Below are 21,927 nucleotides of genomic sequence, written 5' to 3' on the forward strand. Positions count from 1 at the left end.
AAAGGCAAGATTCTTGGAAAATGTTTCACATTCTATTTTTTCTTAGAATTTTGCATTATACCCTAAGATGAAGGTATTGGAACTCAGGATTCCCAGTTTTCCAAAATCAGTGAGTACATGGAAAGACCATCGTGACTCATTATGCCTCACTCCCCCCCCCAGACCAGGGACTTGGAGATGCCGTGTGTATGTGGGTCCACTGGTGTATCCTCTATCCAATTAGTCCTCACCCCTGTATTCAGAGACAATGGCCCCAAATGCACAGCTTGGACGCTAACGGGAGGAGGCTGGGTGGCAGGCTCCAATCTGGGATGTGAGAGTGTGTTACTCTCCCTGGTGTCCTAACAGCCAGCTCTCTTCTTCACACTGTGCCACGAGGCCGCGGAGATCATTGTCCTTAACCCTGGGATGCCTCGCTTTTACTCAGCAGAGATGTAAAATGAGTGCATTTTTTCCCCCTCTTTTTCAATCTTTTTCAATAATTGGGGCAATATACATTGTCAAGCCACAGATATTTGCCTGGTACTGTTTTAGGTTGTGGGAACAGGCAACAAGGAATGAGATTCTCGAGGGGTGCAAACCAGATCCTCCTCTTTAATTGCCTGGCATCATTTCAGAAACATTTTAAGTCTTCAGAGTAGGAAAAGACCAAAGAGGTGATTTGGATGAATGTTCTTATTTAATGGGTTGAGGAAACCAAGCCCTCGCAGCTGGTGTGTGGAAGAGCCTGGTAGGAGAGAACCAGCTGGAATGTTCCACCCCCAGCCCGGTTGGGGCCCAGCCCTCACTCATGTGGATCCACCCCAGGGGCAGCCGTTGGTGTTTCACAATTATGATTGTCGCAAGACCGATACTTAGCCTAGTTCGCATTGTTCTTGAAATTGACTCCTTTTAACTTAATTTTAAAAATTAATTTGCATCCCTACTATAAATTGGAAATCTCTCTCTACTTGCTAGATGGGATGCTGCCCCATTCATGAATGGCTTAATAAAGACAATTAGATCTTCAAAAAAGAAAGGAAGGAAGAAGAAACTGTAAAAATCAACACAAAGAAACCATGTTATTAAGTAGCTAGGGACTGTTGCTCACGGGAGGGGAAGGCTTAGAGAGGTATCTAGTAACACCGTACTGAGAGTTCTGTTGACCGAGCCAGAACGGACAAAGAACCGGAAGCCGACTTCTCAGTATGGGTGTCAGTGTGATGTTACCCGGTTAGTGCTGTGGAGCCCTGAGCATTATTTAGTATCCTCCTGCTCCCTAATGTCATCTTGCAGGGCATCAGCTGTATGGGCCCCGTCCTTTGGCCAACTCCATTTTCCACCCTGTAGTTGATTTTCCATCATTGGTGGCTCCAGGTTCACAAGGGTTCCATTTTCCTGTCTCCAACCTCTCCTCTGGGTACACAGAGTATCCTATAAACAAACCTCAGCGGGGTAGGAGAGCTGCCTTTTTATTTTTATTTTATTTTTTTTTGAAAGAGAGTTTTATTTTATTTTATTTTATTTTATTTTATTTTATTTTATTTGACAGAGAGAGACAGGGAGAGGGAACACAAGCAGGGGGAGAGGGAGAAGCAGGCTTCCCGCGGAGCAGGGACCCCGATGCGGGGCTCGATCCCAGGACCCTGGGATCATGACCTGAGCCGAAGGCAGACACTCAACGACTGAGCCACCCAGGTGCCCCGAGAGCTGCCTTTTTAAAGGAAAGCTGGGGCAACTCCTTTTTCACATGAAGGATTATGGGACGCCTGGGTGGCTCAGTTGGTTAAGCGTCTGCCTTCGGCTTGGGTCATGATCCCAGCGTCCTGGGATCGAGCCCCGCATTGGGCTCCCTGCTCAGCGGGTGGTCTGCTTCTCCCTCTACCTGCTGCTTCCCCTGCTTGTGCTGTCTCTCTCTCTGACAAATAAATAAATAAATGAAATCTTTAAAACGAAATCTTTAAATAAATAAAATGAAGGATGATGCAGAGGTAGGGATAGTCACCTACTCCTTATGCATACAGAAAACTCAGGGGGCGCCTGGCTGGCTCACTCAGTAGAGCGTGCACCTCTTGATCTCGAGGTTCTGAGTTTGAGCCCCACGTTGGATGTAGAGATTACTTAAAAATAAAATCTTAAAGAAGACAAAGGAAAACTCAGAAAGCATTAGTTTCTTCATCCATGGCCGGTCTACATTTGACCTGGTCAGGGAAGGTGTGCAGGCTTCTCTGTCATATGTCCCAGCCTTGCTAAATCAATCATGCTGTGCAAAAGCTCCTCATCGAAGACTTCATTCTGCAATGAAACGGAGGGTGGCTCCAGATGAAACCTTCTCCCAGACTGGTTGGGACATCCATAGCAGGTGTTGACAAAGCCGTTACATCTCTTTTTGATGATCATACCTTCACCTTGGGGCCACCATCTCCAGTGTCAGGGCCTGTGATGTCATGGCCTGTGATGTCCTGGCCTTGGGCATAAAATGCTCTAGTTCCTCGTCCAAAGCAGCATCATGTAATTAACTTCCTGCAGCTCAGACATCGGAATTCATGGTAACCCTCAGCAGTTTTTAAGGACTTTGTGTAATGTGGAACAGTCCTCTGGAAGCTGACAGGTCCTATTCTCGTTGACTCTTTTGTGACCCACAGTGTTCAAACAGATTTGTAAAATTCTCTTCACTCCGAAAGTAATTTGCTTACCCCTTGACCCTGAGGCTAGTGATTCCTCCAGGGAGTTTTGTAATTACTGAAAGAAAAAACCCTCTTACAACATCATTGGGAATAGTTGGGGTTGTCCCTAAAACAAAGAAGATTGAGCCCATTTTGTAACTTTGCTTTTTGTCCTGGGCTCCTCTTGGCACTGAGAAAGAATATAGACTATTGGCCCTACCAGCAAGGAGCTTTCTAGAAAGTGAAATAGGCCAATGAGTTAAGTGCGCCGGAACGTGCTTATGGTGACTGAGATATTGAGAGGACAGTTAAATCAGAAGCACACACAGTGCTTCTGCCCCTGAGAAGACTTTCATTCCTACAGATTCAACACTGTTCCCGGATAGAGTGTGTGTACGTGACTGAAAAGCGCTATGTGACCCACCTATACGTGCATCTGTATCCCCCTGCCCCCTACCAAGGCTGTGAGGGGCTTGTTCACCAACCGCTTTGTAGGGGAGAAAACGTGTAAATGCGAGAAACCAATATTGCATTATATGTTAACTAACAAAATTTAAATTTAAAAAATTGTAAATGCAAATGTCCTATCTTCATGGAGAAATTAGGAATGACAATGAGTGTGAGTATTTAACAGCAAAGAGCTTACAAAGATTGAAAAAAGGCTATTTGAAAAAAAATTTAGACAAAGTAGAACTTGATGCAAAGGGAGTGGGTCCAAGCAGAAACCTGTTTTGTAATCACGACTCTTCCAACTGAGTAACCTTGGGCAAGTTGCTTAACCTCTTTGTGCCTTAGTTTTCTCAGCCTATAGAACAGCATAGAACACCCACCTTGCCTGTTGGACAGGACTCTGGTGTGCTATACCGAGCGTTGATCACTTACAGCCTGCTGGCCAAATTCAGCCTGCAGCCTGTTTCTAATAAAGTCTTATTGGAATACGGTCACTCCCATCTATTACATGCTGGGTGTGACTGCTTTCTCAGTACAGTGACAGATCGAGTGGTTGTGACAGACCCTATAGCTCTCCCAGTGCCAAAATATTTATCATCTGGCCCCTGTGTTCAGTCACATCAGTGAGGTCATATCATCAGCATCATGAATTCATTGTAAAATTGAAGTATGTATCAGTTGACAGAGGTCTATGGGAGAGATCTCTTCATTTCACAAGAAATATAAGGAAGGGCAGGATTTGCTGGATATTAATGCATTTTCTTGAAGAAGTCTTTGTTTTGTTTGGTGAAATGTTGGTTTGTTCTTAGGCATCTGGGAATCTTCAGGTTGCAAAGGACCCCCCCACCCCCCTCACCCCCCGCTGCACAGGTCCTTGCGGGACTTATTTTCTTGATTAGAGAGGATGATGGGACTTGCAGTATTTCTCATTCCACGAGAAAATGAACTGTGTTGTGAACGCCTAAGACAGGACAGAGTGGGGGCTATACTGATTCAACTGAGATCATGACCTGAGCCGAAATTAAGAGTCAGATGCCCAACCAACTGAGCCACCCAGGCGCCCCTGTCCTCTCTAACTTTTAATTTTTAAAAATTGCAAACTTACAAAAAAGTTGAAAGAATACTTACTACTACCTTGTAACCTTCACCTGGATCCACCAGTGGTTAACGTTAATCATATTTGTGTTAATGTTCTCTCTTCTCCCCTCCTCGCCACATTTTTTTCCTCAATTTTTAAGTGAGCGGCAGAAACAAACATTGAGTAGCAGATACCACTATTCTTCACTCCTTAATGCTTCAGCAGGCATCTCCTAGGAGGAAAGATATCCTCCTACGTACAAATGTAACCACAATTTCATGCCCCCCCCCGCCCCCGCTCAAGAATTGTGTCTCTGATACAGTAATATTATCTCATATCTGGTCCTTACTCAGATTTCCCCATTGGCTTTTTTTTTCTTTTTTAAAGATTTTATTTATTTGACAAAGAGAGACACAGCGAGAGAGGGAACACAAGCAGGGGGAGTGGGAGAGGGAGAAGCAGGCTTCCTGCTGAGCAGGGAGCCCGATGCGGGGCTTGATCCCAGGACCCCAGAATCATGACCTGAGCCGAAGGCAGACGCTTAACGACTGAGCCACCCAGGCGCCCCCCCCCCCCATTGGCTTAAACAGTGTCCTTTATAGCTCAAAAAAATTCCAGGATCCTCTCAAGGATTCTTTGTTGTAGTTAGTTGTTGTGCCAATTTAGATTTTTTAAGCACTTGTCAGCCTTTATTCCCTCCTGACCTTTACTCTCATTCTGGGTCCTTCTGTCTCCCACTTTGCTTCTCTGCCTCTTCTCTTGAGACAGAGTTTCAGTATTTACTCTCTTCAGCCCTGCAGGTGTCGGCCAGTCTTAAAGAGCAGGATGGATCTTGACGTGGTTAACATGTTTGTGATCGCGGGCGGCACGTTGGCCATCCCAATCCTGGCATTTGTAGCCTCGTTTCTCCTGTGGCCTTCAGCGCTGATAAAAATCTATTACTGGTAAGTTAATTTTATACTTGAAGTATTCAAGAGCGTCATAACAGCAGTGTCGTCTTCTCGCTTGTCCTTTTGGTGGCGGTTTTTCAACATTTTATCGTGAAATATTTCAAACATACAGAAAAGTTGGAAGACATCCTGTCTTGAGTCTGGGGAGTGTTCTTGAAGAATTGGTGGTCGCTCCTCACTGGGTAAATTTCTTTCTGGTTTCTGATCGCTTCTTTGCCGGGGAGGCCTCACTCCCAGAGTCACTGATTCTGTCTTCAGGCAAGGATTGTGCAGGTTACGGGAGCTCCTTTGGTATTTTCTTGGTTGTTGAATTCTGACCCAGTGATGTCCTGACAGGGGCAGTGATGTGCACTGAAAAATGAACTGGAAAGACCAGGGCCAAGGAGATGGCATGGGTAGGACAGAATGGGTTTTAGATTTGTTCTAAACGTGTTCATTGGTAAAGTGACGGAAAGAAAAAGAAGTTTCCAAAATTGTTATTCTTGTACCATCTTTATGAGTCTTGCTGTATCTGTAGAACAGCTCTACTTTCCTTTTGTATTTTCTTTAGAGTAAGTCACTCTTTTTACCTTAAATCGATTTAAGAGTGATAATAAATATTACTACCTTAAGCAGAAAATTTGCCGTACTTGCCATAAATAGTAAATTAATATTAAAAAGTAAAAATGAGCACAATGTCATTCAGTGGTGTTCTTAAATTCTAGCTTACCAAAGACTCTGTGTCTCTTTTCTCTTTGTTCCAAAGTCCAGAGAGGTGTGAAAGATGTAGCAGCCCCGAACAGAAATCACCCCTCATGCCCCATGGTGTGTGTCCCCTGGGGAAGGCAATCCCAAAATAGCCCTGGTTCCTCTCTGTGCCCCAGGGAGAAGGGAAGCACATTGAGATTTAACCGGGACTCTGGCAGTTAGAACCGCCTTCTATGCACGGAGGAAAGAACGCAGAGAGGTTGCGTTCAGCTTGTGCCCTTTATCTGCTCTCCTTTCTGGCTCCCTTTTGTTTCATTAGAGTGTGGAATTTTCCGCCTGCCAGCCAGGCTCTGATCCTTGAAAAGAAGCTAATTGAACAGAAGGGAGCTTTTCATCCTCACTCTCCCGCTCCCTCTTGGAGGGGGGTGGCAGTGGTAACCCTTTCAGAGGGTCACCCAGGACCCACCTCTGCGTCGACCACCTGAGATTCTGGCTGCATCCGTGTGATTCCCCTGCAGTGCTGGCAGCCGGAGAGCTTGGGGGCCCAGGCCCCCCTGTGGCCCCTGCCACGGAGAGCCCAGAGTCATGGGCCCCTTGTGGCTCGGCAGAGGCACCATGGCTCTCCACACACAAATGCCATCTTTCTTAACTCCAGTCAAGGCAGAGAATGCAGTTCAGTGATGGGGCCCATCACCATGGATATGGCTGCAGACAGAGGTGTGATCATATAAAGGCCGATTCCACCCACCACATGCGGAAACCGGCCTCCATGCTGCGTAATCCCTTCCACCCCCAGCCTACTTGGGCTGTCAAGGAGAAGGCTTTCAGGGTCCAGAGTGTCAGAATAATTTTGACATTTGAGCTTTGAAAAGAAAAATAACCTCATAGCAAATAATTCACCTTTTTATTGAGTTAAAATTCACATAACGTAAAATTCACCATTTTAAAGTGTATAATTCAGTAGTTTTAGTACATTCATGGTGTTGGAGCGCCTTGCTGGCTCAGTCAGAAGAACATGTGACTCTTGATCTCGGGATCGTGAGTTTGAGCCCCAAGTTGGGTGTAGAGATTACTAAAAATGAAAACAATGAATCATGGATCACTACATCAAAAACTAATGATGTATTGTATGGTGACTAACGTAACATAATAAAATAAAATTTAAAAAAAAGATTACTAAAAAAAAGTAAAAATAAAAACTTAAAAAAAAACATACATACGTACACACACACACACACACACACACACAGTGTTGTGCAACCATTACCACTATCTAATTCCAAAACATTTCCATCTTCCCAAAAGGAGCCCCCGTACCTGTTTGCAGTCACTCCCAGTTTCCCTGTCCCTTCATCCCCTGGCGGCTTTTTTTTTTTTTTCTTTTTTTTTTTAAAGATTTTTATTTATTTATTGAGAGAGATAGTGATAGAGAGCATGAGAGGGGGAGAGTCAGAGGGAGAAGCAGACTCCCCGCCAAGCAGGGAGCCCGATGCGGGACTCGATGCGGGACTCGATCCCGGGACTCCAGGATCATGACCTGAGCCGAAGGCAGTCGCTTAAACAACTGAGCCACCCAGGCGCCCCATCCCCTGGCAGCTTTAACTACATCTTCTGTCTCTTTGGATTTGCCTATTTTGGCCATTTCATATAAATGAGATCATACAATTTTTGGCATTTAATGTGTGATTTCTTTGACTTAGCATGTTTTCAAGGTGCATCTGCTGTAGCGTGTGTCAGTATTTCATTATTATGGCTGAATTCTAGTCCATTGTGTGGTTATACAACATACTATGTATTTATTTATCTTTTAAAGATTTTATTTATTTATTTGACAGAGAGAGAGAGACAGCGAGAAAGGGGACACGAGCAAGGGGAGTGGGAGAGGGAGAAGCAGGCTTCCCCCTGAGCAGGGAGCCTGATGCGGGGCTTGATCCCAGGACCCTGGGATCATGACCTGAGCCGAAGGCAGACGCTTAACGACTGAGCCACCCAGGCGCCCCCATACTATGTATTTAAAAGGACATTTGTATTGTTTCCACTTTTTGTCTATTGTGAATAATGCCACATAGCAAATAATTCACTTTTATTAACAAATAATACCACTAAAATCCTGTGAGGTCCCACAGAGCAGAGCATTCAGTCCCTTATTTAAATGACAGTATAGGGGCGCCTGGGTGGCTCAGTGGATTAAGCATCTGCCTTCGGCTCAGGTCATGATCTCAAGATCCTGGGATCCAGCCCCACGTCGGGCTCCCTGCTCAACGGGGAGTCTGCTTCTCCCTCTTACTCTCCCTCTGTGCACTCTCGCTCACTCTCCCTCTTATTCTTTATAAATAAATAAAATCTTTAAAAAAAAAATAAATGACAGTATAGATGCATGTGATCTTAAAGCCTGGCCACGCCTGTCACTCTGCTCAGAGCTGTAGCAAGAGGACAAACACAGTGTTCTTGATTTCATGAACTCAGGCACACAAGCCAAGAAGAAACCCAGCTGGTTGGAGAGAATGTAAATCCTAGAAAACCTTTTGGTTCATGCCAGGTCGAATTGAGGCATGAGGGGTTGTGATTATGGTACTAGAATCCATGATGCCATTGCGGAGGGCTGTCGGAAATCCTGTGATTTCCTCCTCCTCCCACCCCCTTCGAAAGGCACAGCCTGTTTCCTTCATGTCCCTCACTGCAAGTGACATTTACCCAGTGAGGGTCCTGGGATGAGTCACTTACGTCCCTTAACCACAGCTACTCCTCCAAACACCTTTATTTGCTCAACTACCCATAATGATCACCATTGGGTTCACTCTGCAGAGCTAGGTGGGGCAGGTTAATTTTCAGGGTTGCTGTGTGAACAGCAATAGATGGTAGAGCTAGCTGGGCTGGGCATCGCGAACACCCCAAGCTGCTCGCCGCATGCCCAGAAGGGTGTGCTGTAATCATCACAGCAGGCTCTCTCCTGGACATCTCTCTGGGATCTTCTGAGCCTGTTCTGAGGGAAGAGGAACAGGTGTCCCCAGTAGACCAAGGCTCAGTGTCCCTGGAGCATGGCCAGCCTCTCTCCGCAGCAATGTGGACCATGGTTGCCCCTGTAGGAGGCACCAAACGCTTTGCTGTGAGTCAACAGAGAACCACAGTTGGAGGTGCTGGGGCCGCTGTGGGTGACATCAAAGGCAGCTCACAGGATGAAAGAGACTGGGATTTTTAAAAGATTTTTATTTTCCCTGAAGAAACTCAGTTGTGACCTAAAGGTAAGAAATCATAAATATAAGAGAAAAAGATGGACAAGAATTGAAAAAGAAAACTAGCATTGTTTGCAGATGATTGTGTTCTTAGAAAGTCCAAAGGAATCTATAGATAATTTTTTGGAATTAATAAGTGACTTAGGCAAGATTGCTAAATACAAGATAAGTAAACAAAAATCAGTTATAGTCTTATATGACAGCGACAAAAAATAGAAAACGAAAAAAAATTTAATGATACTATTTACTGTTGTATCAACAAATACAGAATACCTAAGAATAAATCTAAAGAACAGTATAGAAGTCCTCTGGACAGAAAACTATGAAGTATTAGAGAAATTTTGAAAGACCTAAAGTAGTGGAGTTACAGACAATATTGTGAGTTGGAAGACTTTCTTATCACTGCGATGTTAGATTTCCCTAAAATGATACATAGTTCAATGTACACTCATTTAAAATCCCAGCAGGTTTTTTTTTTAAAAGATTTTATTCATTTATTTGAGAGACAGAGAGAGAGAGAGAACGTGCACAAGTGGGGGGGATGGGCAGAGGGAAAGAGAGAAGCAGGCTCCCCGTTGAGCAGGGAGCCCTATGTGGGGCTTGATCCCAGGACCCCGGGATCATGAACTGAGCCAAAGGCAGATGCTTAACCCACTGAGCCACCCAGGCGCCCCCCCCAGCCAGTTTTTTTTAATGGAATTTAATAAACTGCTTTTTAAATTTATAAAGAAAAGCCTGACAGTCTTGAAGAGGAACAATGCGAGGTGATTTACATGACCAGCTGTCAAACCTAATTATAAAGCAACAGTAAATCAAGGCAGTATAAAATTGGCACAAAGAAGGGCAAACCAATGGGACAGGAGAGCCCAGGAACAGATGTACATAGATACAGTCCCTTGAATTATGACAACGGTAGCACTGCTTTGCAGCGGGGGAAGGGGGCTGTGTCAGCTAGATATCCATGTGGGAAAAAGTTCACCATGACCTGTTTGGTAGTCAGAATTATTAAAACACCCCCACAAAGATCTACCTCTCTAATCCCGATAACCTGTGAATATGACAACAAATCACTCCCACAGTCGTTATATTATATACAGTTGACCTAAAGACAGGATTATCCCAGGAGGCCTGATCTAGTCATATCAGCTCTTAAAAGTGGAGGGGTTTGAAAGACGAGAAAGACTCAGTGCTGTGGCTAGTTTGAAGTCAGAGAGGACCCCATGAGAGGGAATGCTAGTGGGCTCTAGGAGCAGATGGCCTCTGGCCTGACAACCAGCAAGACAGCAGGGATCTCAGTCCTAGACCCCAAGGACTTGAATTCTGCTAATAACCTAAAAAGCTTAGAAGTTGATTCGTTCCCAGAGCTTCCAGATCAGAGCTGGCGGGTGCCTTGATTTCAGCTTTGTGATACCTTCAGAAGAGAACTCGGCTAAGCTCACTCCTGACCTACAGAATCTTGAGTTAATAAATGAGTGTTGTTTGAAGCTGCTAAGCTTGGTAATTTGTAACGCAGCCATAAAAAAGAATACGGCCTCATCTACAACCTTGTACCATGCACAAAAATCAAATCCAGGTGGATTATAGATCTAAATGAAACAATAAAGCTTTTGTAAGAAAACATAGAAAATCCTCACAACAGAGGTTATCCAAATGGCCAGTAAACATATGTAATGGCGCTCAACTTCATTGCCCATACAGGACATTTAATAAATGAAAACCACAATGAGAGGCTATTTCCCACCCACCAGGATGGCTTACGTGAAACAGGCCAACAATTCCAAGTATGGGCAAGGATGTTGTATTCATATCCTAGAGCTGCTGTGATAAATGACCACAATGTGGGTGACTTAAAACAACAGATATTTATTCTCTCATAGTTCTGGAGGTTGGAAATACCAAATCAAGGTTTTGGCAAGGTCGGTTCCTTCCGGTGGCTCTGAGGGACAATCTGTTCAGTGGCTCTTCCCTAGCTTCCGGTGACTGTGAACTATCCTGGGCATTCTTTGAGTTGTAGGTATGTCCTTCATATGTAGATGTGTCACTTCACTGTCTGCCGCTATATGTCACACGGTGGTGTTCCTTTGGTGTGTTTCTGGGTCCACATTTCCCCTTTTTTATAACGGCACCGGCCATATTGGATTTGGGGCCAACCCTAATCCAGTATGACCTCAACTCAACTCGATTTTATCTGGAAAGACGCTGTTTTGTTTTGTTTTTTGGACACTGTTTCCAAATAAGGTCGTATCCCCAGGTTCCAGATAGACATGAATTTGGGGGAAATACTATTCAACCCAGTATGGATGTGGAGCAACTAGACTCTGGCATATTGTTGATGAAAGTGTAAATTGGTTTGGAAAACTTTTTGTCAGTATGACCCCCTCATTTCACGCAATAGAAGTATGTCTGTATGTGTATATACATATATACATATATACACACACACACATATATATGGAAAGAGAGAGATCAAAAGATGTATAAAAGAATGTTCCATAGCAGCTTCGTTTATTGTACCTCTGAACTGGAAACACCAGTGTCTATTAATACCATAATAGATAAATAAAGGTATAGTTGTGCCATTATTCGTATAGTATTCAGTGGAAAGGAAAGAACTTGTGCTATATTGTACAACACAAACATAATATTGAGTGAAGGAAGTCAGATACACACAAATACTTATCGTATGATAAAGTTCTGAAACAGCAGAACAGTCCTGGAGATGTAAAGGGAGGCAGGGGTGACCTTTGGGGGGTAGTGATGGGGAAAGACACAAGATAGGCAACTGGGATGCTGGTCATTTTCTAGATCCTAATCTGGGTGGCAGATGCTGGATTCATTCATTTTGTACAAATTCATCAGGCTGTACACTTAAAATTCATGCCCCTTTTTAAAAAAAGCTACCATATGATCCAGCAATTTCACTCCTAGGTGAGCTGAGAACACCAAGAGAACTGAAAACATACGTCCACAGAAAAAGTTGTGCATGAATGTTCATAGTGGCATTATTCCTAAGAGCTAAAAAGGAAAAACAACCCAAATGTCCATGAACTGGTGACTGGATAAACAAGTATGCGTATCCATATGATGGAATATGATTTAGCCTTAAAAAAGAATGGAGTACTAATACATCCTATAACATAGACTAACTTGAAAAACATTATGCTAAGTGAAATAAGCCGGACACAAAAAGCCACATACCAAATGTGACCCCATTTATATGAGATATCCAGAATAAGCAAATCCATAAAGTAAACACAAAGAGACATGAAGGAAATTAGTGGTTACCAGGATCTATAGGGAGAGGGTGATGGAGAGTGAGTGCTAATCAGTGTGGATTTCTTTTTTTTTTTTTTTAAGATTTTATTTATTTATTTGACAGAGAGAGAACACAAGCAGGGGGAGCAGCAGAGGGAGAGGGAGAAGCACGCTCTCCACCAAGCAGGGAGCCCGATGCGGGGCTTGATCCCAGGACCCTGGGATCGTGACCTGAGCCGAAGATAGACGCTTAACCGACTGAGCCACCCAGGCGCCCCCCCCTTTTTTTTTAAATTGCGGTAAAATATATGTAACATAAATTTTACCATTTTACCCATTTTAAAGTTCAGTCTTGTTTCTTTTTGATGAAAATGTTCCAGATAGATAGTGGATGGTTGCACTACTTTGTGAATATACTTAAAAAAAAAAAAAATCCTCAGTTGTATTTAAAAGGGTGACTTTTATGGTATGTCAATTATATCTCAATAAAAAGAAAGCTATACTCAACAGCCTAGTCATTAGGGAAATGCAGATCAAAACCACAGTGAGATACTACACAAATTAGGGTGGCTATTATTATGTATTTTTTTAGAGTTCCTATTTAAAAAAAAAAAAAAAACCAGAAAATACCAAGTATTGGTGAGGACATAGAGAAACCCTTGTGCATCGCTGGTAGAAACGTGAAATAGTACAACTGCTGTGGACAAATTTAGTGGTTCCTCAAAACAAAAGTTACGCTTAGAATTACCTTAGGATCCAACGACCCTACTTCTGCGTACATACCCCAAAGACTTGAAAGCAGGAACTCAAACCGGCATTTATATACTGATGTTCGTAGCAGCATTACTTACAATAGCCAGAAAGGTGAAACTTCCCAAATATTCATTAATAGATGAATGAAAGGTCACCTGGGTGGCTGTGTTGGTTAAGCAACTGCCTTCATCTCAGGTCATGAACCCAGGGCCCTGCTTCTCCCTCTCCCTCTGCTGCTCCCCCTGCTTGTGCTCTCCTGCTCTCTCTGTGTCAAACAAATAAATAAAATCTTTAAAAAAAAAAAGATGAATGGTAAACAAAATGTGGCACCTATATACAATGGAATGGTATTCAGTTTTGTTTTGTTTTTTTTTAAGATTTTATTTATTTATTTGACAGAGAGAGACAGCGAGAGAGGGAACACAAGCAGGGGGAGTGGGAGAGGGAGAAGCAGGCTTCCCGCGGAGCAGGGAGCACGATGCGGGGCTCGATCCCAGGACCCTGGGATCATGACCTGAGCCAGAGGCAGACGCTTAATGACTGAGCCACCCAGGCACCCAGAATTTCATTCCTTTTAAAAACTGAATACCAGGGGCACCTGGGTGGCTCAGTCGTTAAGCGTCTGCCTTCGGCTCAGGTCATGATCCCAGGGTCCTGGGATCGAGCCCCACATCCGGCTCCCTTCTCCGCGGGAAGCCTGCTTCTCCCTCTCCCACTCCCCGTGCTTGTGTTCCCTCTCTCGCTGTCTCTCTCTCTGTCAAATAAATAAATAAAATCTTAAATAAATAAATAAAAAATAAAAGGAATGAAATTCTGACACCTGCTATAACATGGATGAACCTTGACATCATTATGGAATGTGGAATAAGCCAGACACAAAAGAACAATGTTGTATGAATCTGTTTATATGAGGTTCCTATGATAGGCAGACTCATAGCGATAGAAAGTAGAATAGAGGTTATCAGAGGCTGAAGGGAGGAGGGGAATGGGGGGTTATTATTTAAGGGTGATAGAATTTCTGTTTGGGATGATGAAAACGTTCTAGAAATGGATGGTAGTGATGGTTGATGTACAACATTGTGAATGTACTTAATGCCACTGAATTGTGTGGTTAAAATGGTGAATCTTCTGATGCATATTTTACCACAATAAAAAAAAAAAGAAAGAAAGAAAGAAAAAGAAGTGTTAAAGTACTTTTCCACCAGAGGTTCTTGTAACCTAGTAACACTGAGACTTAGAGGATGAAGGGTCTGGACCCTGGAGGAGTGTAAATGTAAGCAGTGGAGTATCCATCACTCAGCCATAAAAAAGAAAGCTCTTACCATGTGTGACAACATGGATGTACCTAGAGGGTATTATGCTGAGTGATATTTCAGTCAGAGAAAATACCGTGTAACTTCACTTATGTGAGGAATCTAAAAAACAAGACAGGGGCGCCTGGGTGGCTCAGTCGGTTAAGCGTCTGCCTTCGGCTCAGGTCATGATCCCAGGGTCCTGGGATCGAGCCCCGCATCGGGCTTCCGGCTCCGCGGGAAGCCTGCTTCTCCCTCTCCCACTCTCCCTGCTTGTGTTCCCTCTCTCGCTGTGTCTCTCTCTGTCAAATAAATAAATAAAAATATTTAAAAAATAAAAAAATAAAAAAATAAATAAAAATAAAAAACAAGACAAAGGAACAAACAAAAAACAGGAAGAGAATCATAAATGCAGAAAACAAACTTGGTGGTTGCCAAAGGGGAAGTGGGTGGGGGGATGTACAACATTCCAGTTACACAATAAATGAGTCGTGGAGATGAAAAGTACAGCAGAGGGAATATAGTCAAGAGTCTGTAAAAACAGCATGCTGTTACCTGGTGATGTGTCCTGGCAGATGGCAGCTACACTTAACGTGGGGAGCACTGACTCATGTACAGAATCGTCCAAGCACTGTATTGCATACCCGAAACTCATAAAACATTGTATGTCAACTATACTTTAATTTTTAAAAGAGATCACATAGTCAATAAATGAATGACCTGGGATATGAATGAAGGCATGAGCTCGTGTTAGTAGTGCTATGATGTAGAATTTTGAAATAGGCTTGTTTTGTCATAAGAGCTTTTAAGCTAGCTGGTGTTGTTTTTACTGTTTTGAATAGGGAATGCATTTCATTGAAAAAGGAAAGCAGTAAAAGTCTCCCTCCTCCCCTGTTCCCTTTCCACCTGCTTCTCACTAGAATCCCCGCCTCCGCTCCACATAGTCCCCTTAATAGTGTCTGGTATATGCTCTCATGCTTTTTGTTTGCAGATGCAAGTAAATATGAATAAATAGCCTCATTCCCTTCTCCCTTTATTTACACCAAGGGTTAATACTGGTCTGTTTAGGCAATTTGCCTTTTGCAGGACTTGGCTACCTCTCTGGTGCAAAGTGTACTCCAAAGTGAGTCTCTGATTGAATTAATTGTCTTTTTGTAAAAAAAAAAGAGTTTATTTATTTTTGACAGAGAGAGACACAGCGAGAGATCCCGGGAACACAAGCAGGGGGAGTGGGAGAGGGAGAAGCAGGCTTCCCATGAAGCAGGGAGCCCGATGTGGGGCTCGATCCCAGGACCCTGGGACCATGACCTGAGCCGAAGGCAGACGCTTAACAACTGAGCCACCCAGGCGCCCCTGAATTAATTATCTTTCGTCTTAGAGAGATTCTTCATGCAGAGAGTTCAATTTGTTTGATGGTAATTCCATATTGAAATCGAATCCGGGCCAAACTCCATCACTGCCAAGTCTTACGTAACCGACAGAAGCTGAACTTTCAACCAGCTGCCGTATGTTGTGAGGAATAAAGCCAGAGGACTGATGCAGATAGTTCCTAAGAGTCAAGTTCTCAGGTGCCTGGTGGCTCAGTCCGTTAAGCATCTGCCTTTGGCTCAGGTCATGATCCCAGGGTCCTGAAGAGCCCTGCTCAGTGGGGAGCCTGCTTCTCCCTCTCCCTCTGCCCCTCCCCACCCCCGACTCGTGCTCTCTCTCACTATCTCCCTCTCTCTCTCAAATCAATAAATAAAGTCTTAAAAAAAAGTCAAGTTCTCACTCTCAAAATCTCTAGGGGAAAGAAACCAGCATATATGAATATATATATAATTAATATATATTTTTAAATACGTGTATATGCATATGTGTTTGGGAGGTAGCATATGGCCCTTATTGAGCTTATCCACCAGAGTGGAAATAATGTCTGTATAAAAACAAATGTTTGTTACTATGACTTCTACATCACAATTAAAATCCAGTCCACTCAATCAAAATCCACTAGTTCAAAATCAATAGCTTCTTTGAAGCCACAGTAGCTCTTAAATAAGGTTAAGACTCAAAAGCAGAAATTTGGTTGGCTGGAAAGCAAATTAAACTTCCCACTTGCTCAAATAGAATTACAGAAGGACAAAATTGTGTTTTTCGCAGAGATAAGAGTCCCCTGGACTCACCAACGCTGGACAGCTGTCTCCGAGGGTTTCGTCCTGAGATCGTCAGGAATCCAGGCACCCTTTAGACAGTCATGTGTTGTCCTTTCTCCCCAGTCAGAGATTTGTGGATGTGTGGAGTGACACCACCACCAGCAATTGTATCCTTGATGAGAGAGGCTGGTTCTTCCTCTCCACAGAGAGCAGGTTGCTTTACCTTAAGTCTTGGGATGCATTTCCTGCCTGTCAGAGTCCCTCTGCAGTGAGGTACTTACTTTGGGATGGCGCTACACGAATAGCATTCGTGGCTCTTCGTCCTAGATTTCAGGTGTCCGTGAATATGGCCTGCCAGGAAATGCAAGCCGGCTCTCTGCAAGGGGAAACTGCCTTCGTCTTGGCCTTTCTGGAGTTCTTCCCATCCTTACCGCCAGCCACTTTGAATTCAGCTGCAGCTCAAGCAAGCGAGGCAGAGAAAGGCCAGTCAGACAGCTGGAGAGATCCCACCACCTACTCCTTCATCACACCACCATTCAAACTGCTAAAAATAGAGATACAAATATATAGATTCACAAAAGGCTATGACGTGTCATGCTCCTTCAGAAACTACTCTTTTTTTCTCCTCCTAGTTAGAAGTATTAGAAAAGTACATACCAGAATATTTATTTAAGGTGCTTCCTGGAATGGTTTCACTTAGTGCGCCCTGAGGGTGAAGCTCAGGGGGACTCCAGAGACCTCTGCGGAGGAGGAGGAGGGGAGCTGGCAGAAGGGTTTGTCTTCCCATGAAGTAGGACTGTGAACAGGGCACGTGCCCCTCCCAAAGCCACTTCTCTGGAGCTTGCTGATTTTGTCTCGCCTCTATTTTTCCTCCCAGGTATTGGCGGAGAACGTTGGGTATGCAGGTCCGCTACGTTTACCACGAAGACTATCAGTTCTGTTATTCCTTCCGGGGCAGACCTGGGCACAAACCGTCCATCCTCATGCTCCATGGGTTCTCTGCACACAAGGATATGTGGCTCAGTGTGGTCAAGGTGCGGTTCTAGGTTCTTCTCTCTCCACAGGGTGGCACTCAGTAAAGAAAAGGGTGTCCACTTGCATGTGATGTCATCAGCAATGTTGGAAAGCCAAGGGAACCCAGAACTGTGGTTCAAATCATCTTAAAACTAATTCAGTAGAGGGGCGCCTGGCTGGCTTAGTCGGTAGAGCATGCGACTCTAGATCTCAGGGGTTGTGAGTTCAAGCCCCGTGTTGGGCATGGAACCTATTTTAAAAAAAACCCCCACACAAAAAAAACTAATTCAGTATACAGTTAACCCTTGAACAGCATGGGAATTAAGGGAGCCCACCCATGATGCCATCAAAAACTCACATATAACTTTTTTGCTCTCCCCAACTTTGACTATGAATAATCTGTTAACTGGAAGGCTTACCAATAACATACATGGTCAGTTAACACATATTTTGTATGTCATATGTATTATAGATTGTATTCTTAAAATAAGCTAGAGAAAAGAAGATGTTATTAAGAAAATCATAAGGAAGAGAAAATACATGTACTGCATCGCATCAAAAAAATCCATGTCTCAGTGGACCTGCATGGTACAAACCCATGTTGTTTGAGGGTCAGCTGTGTTACTCAAATCCTTTTGTCAGACAAAAGTTACTGAGTTCAGTATTATTTGTAAGATCTGCACCATAGAAATCATTTCACCATATGAATATATGAATATTCACCATATGAATATTCTTAGGGAAGGTTTCTGACACTCAGCTTCCTCTCAGAACTTGTCATGACTGTCAAGATCAGGTTGGACGAAATCATTTATTCTTTTATACTCCAGGTGTCTCCTCTTCTTTCCCCTCAGCCCCCCTTTTGTCTTCTTCTCCTTCTCCCTTCCTCCTTCTACTTCTGTTTTTTTGCTTTTGTTTTTGTTTTTTAATTTTCCTGAGCCATTTAGAGAAACTGTCTTGATCTGACAGCTTTCTGAGATAGTTTTCCAAATCACTCACTTTCTGTCCTGGTTTCCTTGGGTGTGGCAACTTGCTCTACTTGGTAAGAGTGACCAGCTGGTACAGGTTGGGTCTGGGAGAGGTCTTGGGAGGGACGTGCTCCAGACTCCTACCTCAAGTAGAACCACACCTGAATGATTCCAAGTAGGATCTACACCAGGGGGAAAAGGCTCACACATCCTATAGTCACTTCTGTTCTCATTCCCAAATTCCACTGTAAGGACAGTCATCCTCATGCCTTAACGAACCTCTCACTTCCTGACCCACCTCAGATATTTTTGGTATAACTGGTATTTTGTGTATTGATAACTGATGTTTCTCAGCTTCTGGTTAAAAGTGGCACAAATATAAATGGAAGGTGTTTTTGGATAATAATCATCCCAGGAATTAGACCTTAATGCAAAAAAAAAGAGGGGGGGTTGAAACCAGAATCAGAGTGATCAGACATGGTTCTGAGCTTTGCTCCTGTTGGCTCTGGAGCCGCCCAGGGTTCTGGGAGAACAGAGTCTTCTTTCCTAGCTCCAAGTCTCCCCAAGTCAGTGGCTGCGTGACTGGAGTAAGCGTGGAGGGGGTGAAAGGAAAGGAGATAGTACCTACCAACTGGTATCGAGAAGGAGCGAGACTCAAGCCTGCTACCCTAACCTTTGTTCCCCTCTTCCCCCCCCTTTCCACACATCTCCCGAGTGCCCTCCCATCTCTGTATTGGTCTTTGAGGGTCTCTGCTCCCTAGGAGGCTACTAGCAGTGCTTACTCACATCAGATGTAACTAGGATAAGACACTGGGTGGCCTAGGCCCAGACATCCTCAGGGATGGCTGTCCAGGTCACTTGGTAAGTGGGGGTGACCTCCCTAGAAGAGTGGGCAGACATGTCCTGCACACCACATCCTGACTCTCTGCACCTGTGTGTCCCTAGTTCCTTCCAAAGAACCTGCACTTGGTCTGCGTGGACATGCCAGGACATGAGGGCACCACCCGATCCTCCCTGGATGATCTGTCCATAGATGGGCAAGTAAAGAGGATACACCAGGTAAGCAGGAGGCTCCACCAAAAATTGCTCAGACTGTGTGTTACCCACCTTGCGTGCCCAAGTCTGGGGAGCACGAAAGAGAGTTCCATGCTGACTTGTATCTGTCTGCAGATATTTGCAAACAAAAATGGCATCCCAGTGGTATCATTGGTCAGCTGTGGAGGACCAGGACCTATTGCAGACGGTTCTCCTTTAAGCCTACTTTATTTAGTTATTTCTCAAGAAATATGATACGGACATTTTTTTTAGCTCTTTAAAAAAGGAGTTTAGAATTCTCAAGACCATTTCCCTAGAGTCTATTTTTTTTGCTTACCACCTACATGACACAACATAATGATGGCCCCTCTGCCTAGTTGTGGAGGATGGGGAGGGTGCTCTTTGCATTTTGTTCTTTCTTAGCATCTAGCTTCAGCCTCTCTCTGGCAGGGCTTTCAAGGTCATGGGGCTCATGAATCACTTCAGAATTTACTAATCTCTAAGTTACAAACTGACATTATGAATTTTCCCCAGATGAGGTTGTTTATTTAATGTCTGTACCCAGCCTAACCCTTACCTTTAAAGTGTGTATTCTGATGAGGTCAGGAACCTTGTCTTTTGGGGTCTTTGCTGTATCCTCAGGAGCTGACCATAGTTCCTTGTACATAATAGATATCCAATAAATATTTTTTTTTAGATGGGTGGATGGTTGGTGGAATGGTTGGATGAACGGTTAGATGGTTGAATAGACAGATAGGTGAATCATTATATGAAATGAATGGATGGATGGGAAGGGCTTTAAATGTAGGGTAAGAGTCAGCAAGCCATCGTTGGCTTTCTGTCAGCGAGGTTTTCTTGGAATATAACCATGTTCGTTCATTTACATGTTAGCTCTGGCCACTTTTGTGCTACAACAGCAGCAGAGAACATACGACCCACAAAGCAAGAAATATATTTCTCTTGGGACCTTTGTAAAAAAAAAAAGTTTGCTGGCTCATGAGTTAGGGGAATCCTTGTTGGTTTTATACTTATAAATGACCCTTCAATCACCTTGCCAGGTAAAGAGGATTATATGCCACAGGGTTTGTCTGGATAATGGATCCAGTAGATCTCAGAGGTTTTCTGCTATGTAATCAGTCTTGTTATTGTCTACAGCTATATAACCAAACCTCCTTCTCATTTCCCTCCCTAGTTTGTAGAATGCCTCAAGCTGAACAAAAAACCCTTCCACCTCATAGGCACCTCCATGGGTGGCCACGTGGCTGGGGTATATGCTGCTTACTACCCATCAGATATCTGCAGTCTTAGTCTCGTGTGCCCTGCTGGTAAGTTACGAGGCTAAAATAAGCCCTGTGCGTGACTTGAGCAAATGGCAGGGTCTGCGCTGTCTTGTAGAATCTTTTTTTCAATATCTACTTTAGAGATATGCAATGCTTCAGTGATAACTAACCAACAATAATTGTATAACCGTAATCATAACCATACTAACTTTGAAAATCTAGAGCCAGCCTTGTTCCACAAAGGATCCAAGGTGGTTAATTTAAGTGTGTCCTAGTACGTTGCAGCATATAAATACTTCAAAATGTAATGATAATATTAACAGCCAACATTTTTTTTAAGATTTTATTTATTTATTTGAGAGAGAGAGTGAGCAGGGGGAGGAGCCTAGGGAGAGGGACATGCAAACTCCGCGATCAGCACGGAGCCCAGTGCAGGGTCCAGCCCCATGACTCTGAGGTCATGACCCGTGCTGAAACCTAGTCAGATGCTCAACTGACTAAGCCACCCAGCCGCCCCTAACATCTAACATTTATTGAGCTCTTACGAGCTAAGGTCTTTATATGGATTTAATTCTTGCCATATCCTTCTAAGGTGAAAGTACTATTATTATGCCTCTCTCCTTTTTTGCTGAAAACTCAGAAATCTTGATACATGACAAGATCTTTTTTTAAAAAATCAACAAACTTTAGTTTCTGTGTTTTTATGTGTATACATGTCAACTTGAACTGTAATATGTCCCCAGAAATGACAATTTGAAGTCCGGATTTTTTTTTAAGGATTTTATTGGGGAAAAAAAGATTTTATTTTTTTAAGTAATTTCTACATCCAATGTGGGGCTCAAACTTAACCCCAAGATCAAGAGTCACATATTCACTGACTGAGCCAGCCAGGCGCCCCTGAAGTTGGATTTTTAGAATTCATTTTCTTCTATAAGTCTTCAAATTAGGATTTATAATGTGTTAGTGAGAAAATCTTAATTTTTCTTTTTCCTTCTCCTGCTCCCTCTCTCTCATACTTTATTGGATTATGATTTACACATAGTAAATTGCCCAAATTTTAAGTGTACATCTCAATGACTTTTTACATGGGTAATTACTATCCAGATCAAGATAGTACACCCATTTTATAGGTGGGAACGTTGAGGCATGAAGAAATTA

At 43.5% G+C, this 21,927-nt stretch overlaps 1 protein-coding gene across 3 annotated transcripts in view; it reads left to right on the forward strand.

The window, feature by feature from the left end:
* ABHD6 (abhydrolase domain containing 6, acylglycerol lipase) overlaps positions 1 to 21,927 on the forward strand; it is a 51,769-nt gene that overhangs the window by 13,905 nt on the left and 15,937 nt on the right. The window contains exons 3-6 of one of the 3 annotated variants that reach the window (XM_032411595.1): positions 4,966 to 5,117; positions 17,350 to 17,506; positions 19,400 to 19,513; positions 20,682 to 20,814. In XM_032411595.1, the coding sequence (XP_032267486.1) occupies positions 4,999 to 5,117; positions 17,350 to 17,506; positions 19,400 to 19,513; positions 20,682 to 20,814 (523 nt within the window). In that variant the 5' untranslated portion in view covers positions 4,966 to 4,998. The remainder of the gene's footprint in view (positions 1 to 4,965; positions 5,118 to 17,349; positions 17,507 to 19,399; positions 19,514 to 20,681; positions 20,815 to 21,927) is intronic. The other 2 variants (XM_032411597.1, XM_032411598.1) reach the window with 2 other exon arrangements.

Source organism: Phoca vitulina, unplaced genomic scaffold (genome assembly GCF_004348235.1).
Source record: "Phoca vitulina isolate PV1807 unplaced genomic scaffold, GSC_HSeal_1.0 scaffold13, whole genome shotgun sequence".
In the NCBI taxonomy this organism is placed as follows: Eukaryota; Metazoa; Chordata; class Mammalia; order Carnivora; family Phocidae; genus Phoca; species Phoca vitulina.